This window comes from Limulus polyphemus, unplaced genomic scaffold (assembly GCF_000517525.1).
Source record: "Limulus polyphemus unplaced genomic scaffold, Limulus_polyphemus-2.1.2 Scaffold695, whole genome shotgun sequence".
NCBI classification, from domain to species: domain Eukaryota; kingdom Metazoa; phylum Arthropoda; class Merostomata; order Xiphosura; family Limulidae; genus Limulus; species Limulus polyphemus.
In genome coordinates, this window is record NW_013666305.1 from 177,467 (window position 1) to 189,793 (window position 12,327).

Below are 12,327 nucleotides of genomic sequence, written 5' to 3' on the forward strand. Positions count from 1 at the left end.
GTGTTGTAATAGAAAGACCTATGCGTCTTAATATTGCCTTTATAAACGTTTATAGTAGTACACAAGCATTTAAATAACATTCAAATGATTATTTGTAATTATAATTTTGTGTTTACTCGAGGAATTTACTGAAGGTAGAATGTGTATAATCCGAAACGTTCAATATATATGTTGTTATTCGTCACTTCTCTGGTTGTATTATTCACAATTAGAAACTGGTTCGTGAAAGATAAACCAACTTCACTCAGTTCACTATCATTGTAGGCCTAGTGAATGCTGTAGAGCCTTATCAGAAGGTGGACCTGTTATTTTGCATTTGATATATTTTATTAGACCGACTTCAAGTTGGGTAAGTAATTTCAACGTTTAAATAAGTTAAATTGCCAATTACGACCAAGTACTAGTTGTACTATTTTAGTACTAAATTGTTCAAGTCACTATATTAATAATAACATCTTACTCTTAGTTCTACTAGTACTAGGGATGATAACTTATCAATATCAGCTGTACTAGTACTGCTACCTTATTCTAATACTAGTGGTAACAGTTGTATTACACAATTTAACATAATATTTAAGGACAACTACGGACCAGTTAGCCCATCTAAGCTGTCCCATCTAGTCATCTAAACCACTAAAAACAAAAAAGCTCACGGCCAGCCCTTATGGTTCAAAATATTTAATTTATGAAGCCTTACCTCAAATCTACTGCTTGAGTGCTTCCAAGTTCTGCCACATCCGAGTGAAGGCAAACCTATTTTACAACCAACTAGTGAACTACCCTGTTAGTATTAGAAAAATATAATTATCTAAGCTGAAGATGACTCGTTCTCTTTATATTTGTGCTCCCTAGTCCTATCATATTCACAATTACTTTCCTAGTGCTGAGTAGTACTAGTAGCTTGTTTCTAAACTATTTTTTTCCACAATTCAGCCTAAAAGTAAAATAAGTCCTAGAAGAATGAACAAAATATTTCCAGTGAGGCCTAACCAGTGACCCATAAATTAAATTATAATCTCGGGCATTCTCCCCATAGTCAGTTACATCCAAGAACTTAATGTTATCAGCAAATTTAAGTTTTTGTTAACCATCTCTTCATCTGTGTTACTGATGTAAATCAAAAAGTGTCAAATACTTTTTGAAAATCCAGCTACAACAAATCCACACCCATACCCTCATCTACAATAAGCAGTAACATCTTCAAAGATTGTCAAAAGAATAGTAAGGGAATATTTTCCTCCAGTGAAGTAATGTGGACCATCCAACAAAATTATAAACTTTGTTAAATGACTTTGCAAATAATCTTTAATTTATTGACCTATCGGAAAAGAAGGAAAGAGCCTTGCATATTTAATTTTTGACCATCTTTAAAACACTGGAGAAAACCTACTCAGATCTTGATGTTTTAACTATTTATAATCACTAGCAAGGGATTAATGTCTAATGGATTCGGATGAATTCTAGTATATCCCATAGAAGCTCGGGGGAAGGAATATTAATAATATTTTCTAATATAAAAACAGAAGAGAAAAAAATTTGAAAAAGCTTAGCCATTTCATAGTCCACAATAAAAACTTTGTCATGAGCAACCTTAAGCATCTAATCACCATTTTAACATTTTGCTTACTTTTAACATGAGTTAAAAAAATACTTGCTGTTATTTTAATATTATCAGGAACATGTTTATTATCAGTCCCTTCAGATTTCCCAATTTTATTCCAAATCCCTAGCTTTTCTAATTCTATAAGTCTTTCAACCTATCTGTCAATTTAAACTTCGACTTGCACCATATATCTCCTTTTTCTTTAGTAAACCAATTAGATTTTATCTTCCCTGTTGCAAGTCATCAGAATTAGTTTCCTTCAGTATATTACCATTTTTCTTTTGAACTGTTTGTCTAGTTTCCACAAAAAATAAAATGGAAAGTAACGAAATTAGTCTCGTGACCCAGACAGACAATAGAAAATTTCGAAAGTTCTACCTAGCAGCAGTAGCAGCATTGTTTGGCTCAATTTCTATGGGAACTGGCTTGGGATATTCTTCTCCTGCTATACCAAGTTTGCAGTCAGTCAACAGCAATGTACACCTCAGTGATGCAGATATTCCCTGGTTTGGAAGTCTGTTAGCTATAGGAGCATTAATTGGAGGACCTATTGCTGGTAAGATAAATTGCATATTTTTTTATCAATTGTATATATATGTAATAGGAATACATGATTAAATTCGGAATGAATTTTGAGTTACAACAATGTCACAAATTAAAAGTTTATTTCAGGTCTGTTAAGTTGACCGGGAGTTCTTTTCATAATGTTACACACACACAGCTACAGATTACAGCTTATTAAAATATTACTCACAAGACTGTCATTTGGTCAGGAGAACCAACTTTGGTTAGTAAAGAGTTTATTTCATTGTATTTTTCGTTTGCGTATGTCTTTTTTGTCAATAAATGGAAAATATTGCATTAAAGAAGGTCCAAAAAAAAAGTTTCAAGTTCGAAGCAGTATGATTTAATTTCTTTAATGATAGAGGGTCATTCGTCAAAACAAACGTATTGTCATATGCATTTATTCCAGTTTCTCCGAGCATGAGATTCAGAATAAGTGGTGACTTTATATTGACTTGTGGTTTATATCTTAAGTCCATTCTTTGGTGTCATAAATACAATTTTATATATATATGTAAAAAGTATTATCATACTATATCTTGTATGTCAGTATCTATATATATAAACAAAACTCCTGTGCCATCTATTGAATGGCACCAGAAACCAAAAATCCATAAAAATTTTCACACTGGGTATTCAAGATTCAGACAATTAGAAAAATAAATGTGGTATGTGCAACAACAATTTCTTTATAACAGAACACAATTTTAAATAAAAGTACTCTCCTTACAACAAGAAAACAACTTTCTCTAGGACTGTACACTGTATGTGAGGGCTTGATTACATCTTTATTGATGTAATTTGTAAATATAGTACTAAAAAATTGAGTTCTTAAAACATTTTATTTTTTCAATAAAGGGTACCACTTTTAATATATAAAAACATTACAGTTTATATCAGCACAATCCAAACACTTTTCCCGTGCAGTACTTCCGAGAAAAATCATTTTTTAGAAAATGTTCACTTTTTATAAATTTTTTTCAATGAGGTATGAATACTATGATTAGTAATTACTAGCACAAACAGCTGCACATAGGGCGGTGTTTCTACTAGTTAATAATAATTCTGGACATTTACATAGAGCGTACCAATGTATTATTAATGCTTAGAGGTTTTGTGAAAGAGTTGACACAAAACTTAAAGACATGTGACTTGAATGGTTTTTAGGTTTTGGCTGTTAAATAACTTTAATTGTTTTTCAAATATTAAAGATTCGTTTTTTAAGTAAAATTTCTGGACCTAACACACTTTATCCTAAAATTTTAATGAAACATATTAAGAAGATGGTGTGTGCTTTATTCATTATCTTATAAACTATTCAGTGGACATTAGAAATGCTTCTGATGGTTGCATAATACTATAAAAGAGGCAAAGTGACCAATCAGCCCATTGAGGTCATCCTTAACTCAAAAAAAAAAACACTTTCATGTATGTTGTACACTTATCCAACAAAAGTTTAATGCTTTCTTTTTCATTCCTGATCTTATATCATTCTTTAGTTTAATTTATATGAGAACTGCCCTTGGATATTCTTTACCTGTCATTATCAACCAAAAGTGTCTTCAAACTTTCCTTAAACAGCCACTTTTCAATATATATATAAGGAAAAAAAAATAGGTTCCATCTTTGAATAAATAGGTCACATTAGGAACCTCTTACCTGCCTTCACTAATAAAGACACTTGAAATTTTTTTTCACTTTATCTATGTTCCTGTCTTCCATAATAAAAGTTCCTTCAAATTCCATAAATGTCTGTTATTATTATTGTTGTTGTTTTTTGTAGTTAGCATAAGCATAAAAACACTTCAAGTCAAATTTAACACTTGGAACTTCATCAACAGATTTTTTAACTGCTTTTTATCTTTATAAATCTCAGTATTCTTTATTTTATGATAAGTTGTATGTCCTCATTAACTAAGCATTTGTTTCTTTATTACAAGTTTAATTTCACTGTTTTGGAACTGACTTTCACTGGAACTTGGAATCTATACATATAGGATTATAATCCTTTTCAAGTAATTTGATCGAACCAAGACAAATATTTAACATTCATACTAGAAAACCAGTCATCTTTCATCAAAGTTCTTTTGTGTAGTTCTTTAATAACTACACCTGGTTTCAATAAACCATCAGGATAATAATATCATTAACTCTAGCACTTAAGCAGTGTTACACAGTTACATTACTGACCATATCCTCTTCTGAATGATTGTTAAAGTCACAGTTGCAAGCCTGTTATCCAACACTTGACATCTGCTTATGACCCCAAAAGAATGTATTAAACTCCAAGTGACCTTCTCAAAACATTTTTCTTGATGCCTCAAATGAACAGAAATTTTCTCACCCATGCACCTACCTCTTTGATGTGATTTGAGGGAAGACTAAGGTTATAGCAGTATTTGATGTGTTTTGAGGGAAGACTAAGGTTATAGCAGTATTTGATGTGTTTTGAGGGAAGACTAAGGTTATAGCAGTATTTGATGTGTTTTGAGGGAAGACTAAGGTTATAGCAGTATTTGATGTGCTTTGAGGGAAGACCAAGGTTATAGCAGTATTTGATATGTTTGAAGGGAAGACCAAGGTTATAGTAGTATTTGATGTACTTTGAGGGAAGACCAAGATTATAGCAGTATTTGATGTGTTTTGAGGGAAGACTAAGGTTATAGCAGTATTTGATGTGCTTTGAGGGAAGACCAGGGTTATAGCAGTATTTGATGTGCTTTGAGGGAAGACTAAGATTATAGCAGTATTTCATGTGATTTGAGGGAAGACTAAGGTTATAGCAGTATTCATTGCTTTATCTTTTAGGTGTGATTGCACTCAAAAACCATCACATCTAATTTTGATCCAGTTGGTGTGTTTTTCTGGTTGCACTGGGTTTGCCACATATCGCAGGAGTAACTGTGTCTCCCAATGCAGAATGTAAAACAATTAACAGAGTGCAAACTAAGATGTAGCAAGTCTATAAACTGGGTTGGAAAGGGTTGAATTTTAAGGAGTGCAGTCTAACTCTTGGAGGTGTCTCTGGAATGTGAAATTTTACACACTTACTTGTTTTTCACATTTTGAGTGCTGCATAATAGTGTGGCTCCAGCTGTTTGGAAGATGTTAGAATCTGTTATTAGAGGTCATTTAGAAAAACGTCTGAGAAGCAAGTAAGTAATTTAAAAAAAATCTTAACATCGGTTTAAAAAACAGTTGTTTTGGCACAATAAATTTATTCTGCCATCATGTTGTTTGTTTTATTATTTATTTGTATGAACAAAGCCATGTCGGTGTTATTTAGATTTTGATAAGGTGCCACATAAAAAAGTTAATTAGTAAGTTCAATAAATGGAAAATATTAAAAAGTGGATTGTTAGTATAAAGCAAAAGTTGGTGATTAAAAGGAAGTTTGTTCAGTAGATTGAGTGTTGTTCTTGGGGCATTTCTAGGCTCTGTTCCGGTTGTAAGAAGGAACTTGGTGAGAAATATGTTCATCGTGTTGAGGTCACCATTTAAAATAACCACATCCATATACCTGTCTAACAAACCAAACCGAAATAGTTTCATTAAATAATGAAAAGGAAAAAAAAAATTTAAAAGGTGATAAACTTGCAAAAATCCAGAATCAGAGATAGATTACTACAAAAGCAGAAGGACACTGCCTTATTCAAGGGCAGATAAAATGCACATTTTCTGGCATCTCTAACATTCACTAATAGCAGTATTATAAAAGAATGCTTTCAGATTTTTTATTTACCATTTAAATAAATGGATTCAGCTTCCTGTGGATTTTAATCACAAAGCTTTAAGAAGATAAAACCACTTCAGTAACTACAGGCTTTTAAACTCTATTTATTATATTATAATATAAATCAAATTTGCACAGGGTCAGTCCAAAGGACCAATCACATATTGGAGAAGGATCGCTGCCTATAATTCTGAAGTTAATATGTGTAACTATATGAAGTATGACAAGGACCAATCACATATTGGAGAAGGAATGCTGCCTATAATTCTGAAGTTAATATGTGTATCTATATGAAGTATGACAAGGACCAATCACATATTGGAGAAGGAACGCTGCCTATAATTCTGAAGTTAATATGTGTAACTATATGAAGTATGACAAGGCTTTGATTAAATGTACAAGTCTGTGGTACACAAAATATCACATGTGTTATAAAAGTATTTGTACTCAAGCTGTGTCTGTGAATTGAAAATGTTAATCTGATTCAGACTCTGACAAGTTGGAGTGTAAGATGATGTTCATGTGAAGAATAAAAATATTGTTGTCTATCATACGGTTTGCCTAACCTCTAGAATGGGGATTCTCAAACTGTGGTACACGTACCACTGGTGGTACATGACACAATTAATATAAAAAATCATAAAATTTGTTATTAGCCCCTATCTGAGCTTTCCACGTACATGTACATACTGCTCTCCTCACTTATAGACTCACCTTCTACTTGCATAGACACACCACTATTTTGTTCTGTTAAAATTTAAAAAATGGTTCCAAAAAAAACAATTGCATCCTTCACATTAATGGGTAAGTGTTAAAAAATATGAATTTTTGGTTAAACAGTTTTTACTCAAGATACAGGGTGTTCATAAAGTCTAATAACTTTTAATGTACACATGATAGAAACAAACTGTAAACAGTTCATAAGGGAATAATTCCCGAAGTTTTACTACAATGCAATATTTTATGTCAGATCCCTAACTAACAAATATGGTGTTTTATTACAATGCAATATTTTTTATGTCAGATCCCTAACTAACAAATATGGTGACAATGGAAGAAATAGTTTACTGAATTGAAATCAATAATAGCAGTGAGGAAAAAATTTAGAACTTATTTCAACAAAGATGCACTAAACTGTAGCTAAATTAACAATTGGATGAAAAAGTTTTAAGAAACGGGGTCATTAATGACAAACCGTGATCCGGAAGGCCACGAATCAATGACGGGGCTGTAGCGGCTGGAGAATGTGTTTTTGAAAACTTAGAGAATCAACTTGAAAAGTTTACCACTGAAGGTGGTGGTTATGTTGAAACTTAGAACATTGAATTGGATTATAATAAACCTCATGAATTATATTTTTATGAACACTGTATCTTGACTAAAAACTGTTTAACCCTAAGGAACCCACTTGATGTATCTATATAGATATAGATATATTAGAAACGGCTGATATGGGTATTGAAAACTTTTATTTGAAAAGCACAAAATGTTGTTACTTGTTTTTATGGTTTTCAAGTACACAGACTTGATGAACACTCTGTATAATATTCAGTTATTAAATTAATTAAAAAACAAAAGATAAAACGTACACAAACCTGAAGAACCTTCAAGTCAAGAGTCAAAAATAATATATTCGAAAAGAAGGAGTTATGTATGAAACATATTTTAGAATGCACTGGTCCTTAGATTGATGCTTTCATTCCCCCAAAATAAACTTACAGTCACGTACATGCATGTTTTAAAAGTAATGATTAAAGTTAGTGATTGTGTGAGGCATGTTTTAAAGAACTTTAAAAGAAAAGTGTTTCATATTCAGGTCTATCTCAGTCTTTTTCAGTAATAGTTTTGTTATAAATGCAAACTTTGCATACAGCTCATATTCAGCTTGTAGTGGTTATTTAAGACTATCTCCAATTTATGTAATCTTTGTAATAGTATTGGTTATGTTGAAGAAAACTTTAAATCACATTTTTCTTCTTTTTTTTTTCAGGATTTGCAATTGATTACTTTGGTAGGAAGCTGACTTTGATGCTGATCCCAGTAGTATTTATAGCTGGTTGGTTGTGTATGATTTTTTCACATAGTACCGGACTGCTATTATTTGGAAGGATCGTGACTGGTTTCTCCTGTGGTTTAGTATCTTTGGCCGTACCTGTATACATTGCTGAGACTGCTGCTCCAGATTCTCGTGGTCTTCTAGGGTCGTGTGTTCAGTTGATGATAACTTTAGGTATTTTACTTACTTATGTAGTTGGCAAGTATATAGAATGGAAGTGGCTAGCCCTTTTTTCAATGACTTTTCCTGCCATATTGACCATCTTGATGATTTTTGTACCTGAAACTCCTCGGTGGTTACTAAGCAATGGTAAACGAGGAGATGCAATCAAAGCCATAGATTTTCTTTACGGCAGTTCACTTAATGCTGAAGCTGAATGTCAGATATTGGAATCTAATATATCTCAGCAAACTTCAGAGCGATTGTCTTGGCGAGTTCTTCTTCTTCCTCACGTTTTAAAACCACTATTCCTTAGCTTAGGTTTGATGATCTTCCAACAGCTTTCGGGAATCAACAATGTCATGTTCTACACAGTCAGCATATTCCAGTCAACTGGTTCAGCTATGGATCCTAATGACGAAACAATTATCATTGGAGTAGTATTGTTTCTTGCAACACTTGCCGGGAGCTTGCTAATGGATCTAGCAGGACGACGCATACTGTTACTTGTGTCTGCGTTCGTAATGGCATTCAGCCTGGCTGTTCTCGGTACCTACTACTACCTTGATGAAACTGTTCGCAACTCCTATAACTGGCTTCCTCTGACAAGTATGATTGTGTATATAGCAGCATTTTCCATTGGATATGGTCCAATTCCGTGGCTCATGATGGGTGAGCTTTTCTCTGTTAAAGTTAGAGGTTGGTCAAGTGGCATTGCAACTTTTGTTAATTGGACCTTTGTGTTTTTAGTTACCAAGGAGTTTCATTTTATGATAGAACTTGTTCATGAGTATGGAGCCTACTGGATCTTTGGTAGCCTATGCCTTTTGAGTTGTGTGTTTGTCGCCACTGTGGTACCAGAAACCAAAGGCAAAACTTTGGAAGAGATTGAAAACTATTTTCAAGCTAAAAAGCAACTCTTACACTCTATAAATGCTTCGGATAATGATCTGGAGAATATCTAGATGGTGACTGATTTAACTTTTCTCACTATAAATAACTTTTTATAAGCAGTTTGTTTATGAAAACAGTGAATCTACAGAAAATTAATAATTCTAAAAGATTTTAGTTTTAATGAAATTAAAAACACTTCTTTGTTCCATATTGTAATTGGAAAGAAATGTGTATATTAACCTGAAGTACTTTTTATTTGACAGTTTGTATATACACGGGTAATAATATTAGGTTTGTGTTTGTTACATTGTTACTTAGACAAGATTATTGTTAAGCACAGAGCAATGCAATGGGCTATTTGTGCTGTTTCCACAGGGAATATTTAAATCCAATTTTAGTGTGAAAAGCCCACAGACTTAATACTGAGTCACTGGGGGCCATTCAACACAGAAAAATCTTTTTTTTTTTTTTTACAGGTTTGAGAGTGTGCTTTATGAGATAAGCAAATTGTGAGTATTAGTAGAATAATCAATAGTTAACATGTAAAAATGTGTGTAAAATATATATATTTGTAGTAAGTAATAACAAATATGTTAAATCACTTCACAGAGAATAATCTATTGTTATTATGATTATGAAAACACCGTTAAACCTTGATTGATTGAATTGTGGAAGCTAGGGTGTAAAGAATAATTGACATACACTCTGTTATAGATATATCGATGCCCTGAGTGATTTATATGTTTGGTTAAAGGGCTGTAATTAATCAATATGGAAGTAATATTTAAGATGATGGCCGTTAACAAAAATTGTCACTAAAGGAAGCATTTGTTAAAGAGATTTATCAGGTTTTCACCATTATATTTTAGTATTTAGTGTGTTTTATTATTGCCATATTCACTGTAATTTCTTTAGTTTTTCAAAAACTTGAGAACATTACACAAAGAAAAATTTTATTTAAAAGATCTTTCAGTTTTCTTGAGGTATTTTAACTAATAAGAAATACTCAGAAAATATTCAGATGCTTATTGTTTTCTAAAATTAGTCATATCAGTTTTTTTTTCTGGAAATTTATATTGTTTTGTGGTATTTATATTGTAATTTTTACATAATTTGTCCAGACTTTCATGAACAAAACTTATTTTTCTGGGTCACATTTGAACTTTAACATGAGTTAAATGATGTAGCGAACAATATTTGAGAGTAAGCTTGGATTTTTTCAAAAGTTAAATCAGGCAATCCATTGAGCTAAAGATTTAAGAACAAATTATGTTTAGAATAGATCGTTAAATCATTCTATTCCAAGGAATAAAATGTCAGCATGGATCACTAGATAGCGATTATAAGATTAAAATGAAAGTTAAAGCTCAATTCTTGGAAGAAATAGAGACTTCAAAGCTGCTTAAATTTTTGGAGTTTTTAATTTTGACTTTTTTTTTTTGCAGATATAGGTGTAGTTGCCTTAAAAAATTCTGAATATTTGAATATATTTTAACGTGCCCTAAGCCTATTTTAAATTATTACACATGGTTTAATATATATGATTTTATATAATGGTGAATTTATGAATTTGCACATAGAAGTTAGTACATTCTTGAAGACTGGGCATTTCCATGATAACAAAATCAGTGGTGAAATCCTTATTATAGATGTACAGGATCCAGAGTTACAGTGTATGGAGTTTTCTCTAAGTTCATGGTACCCACACAAAAAAGTACAAAAAATAATGGAATTTGTACCAGTTTCCAACACAGAAGCAGTATACCACTTGGTATTGCAAAAAGAACTTGTAATACATTCTAGTGAGTACAATCAGCAAATGTAATGGAAGTTCCTAGAGAGAGAGGATATAGTCTGTTTTGTTTGTATTGCTCTTGCAATGTTTTCTCTCAACCCTACAGAATTTGTCACTGTGTTTAGATCTACATAAAATCTCATGTTTATAAAAAATCTTTTTGGATACCTCATTCATTTTAAATGTTTTCTAACAAAAGTATAATATTGAATGAAATGAAACAGATCTGTAGCATGTCAGATTATTTTACAGATTAGAAGAGTACAGATATTTATGATTTAATGTGTAATGTATAAATGTTTTTTGTTTTACTTGTACAAAATGAGGATGTTTTTCAGACCATTAAATCATTGTTTTTCCTGGTTAATTTGCTCCTAATTTTGATGATATTTTACACATTTATACAAGATGTATATTTAATTTTCTTTAGAGAAGATGGTACAGGTTACTGTTTTTGCCTTATTGTTTTTATGGCATTAAAGCGGATTAGCGGGGATGTAAAAAATCCACTAACCTGATGGTTGAAACTACAAAATTTTGAGTTTGGGCTTCTGTGAGAGCTACTAACCAGAGGGAAGGTAGCTAGACAGCAGCATCCCTGTTACCCACAGCTTAAAGTGCAGGGAATATTTTGTGGTATTGCACGGATTTGAACCCAGCCCACAAGGCTTGGAGGTCTATTACAGTTTTGACTAGATAGAACATTTCAAATTTTGCACACCCATGGAATAGAGTTTAATATTATCTCATATAGATTTGTTTTATGGTAATTTTTTAATTATCTTTATTACAAGTAATTTTTTCCTCTTTTTGTTCCCTGTTATTCAAATAAATTCTCACAACAATTTAGTTTTATAATTTTAAGAACTGTTAAATGAAAGAGATCCGTGATATAATTGATAGTTGAGATCTGTATGCAGGATTTTCATTGTCTTTAAGAGTACGTGGGTGATATATATATATATATTATGTCGAACAAGTAGAAAGGTGCGTTTGAATTTTACCCATGACTTAAACCATGTAATTCATCTTATGACATAAATAATAAAATTTTCTGTCACCTATGGATTATTTGTTTTTAATCATGCTTTATCCTTTTAGGATGAAACTCATTGTAATATTCCTTTTAGTTAAAAAATGAAATTCGAAAGAATTTTCTACCAAAAGAAACAAGAAAGACTTGTTTAATCTATTACAAGAACCTTTTAGGATTATGTATAGAGCTGAAACATTTCATACATTACAAAAACAACAGCAAAAGATACACACTAGTTAGCTTGAAATGTCTCCACCAGACGGATGTAAGAAGATTTAGTATAAACCAAGCACCATACACCACATGGATGAAGACATTCATTACGGAGGACTTTCATCCATTCTAAGGACCAAAGCAGGTGCAGTATAGGGCTCAACACCATACACCACATGGATAAAGACACTCATTACGGAGGACTTTCATCCATTCTAAGGACCACAGCAGGTTCAGTATATGACGTCACACTTTTCCCATGTAAATTTAGTAT

At 32.0% G+C, this 12,327-nt stretch overlaps 1 protein-coding gene across 1 annotated transcript; it reads left to right on the forward strand.

Annotated features, from left to right (window-relative positions):
* Positions 1–9,088, forward strand: LOC106460033 (solute carrier family 2, facilitated glucose transporter member 8-like). The gene is made up of 3 exons (XM_013919717.2): positions 1–349; positions 1,902–2,159; positions 7,891–9,088. The coding sequence occupies exons 2-3, from the start codon at positions 1,919–1,921 to the stop codon at positions 9,078–9,080; spliced, it is 1,431 nt and encodes a 476-aa protein (XP_013775171.1). The 5' UTR covers positions 1–349; positions 1,902–1,918; the 3' UTR covers positions 9,081–9,088.
* The last annotated feature ends 3,239 nt before the right edge of the window (positions 9,089–12,327 follow it).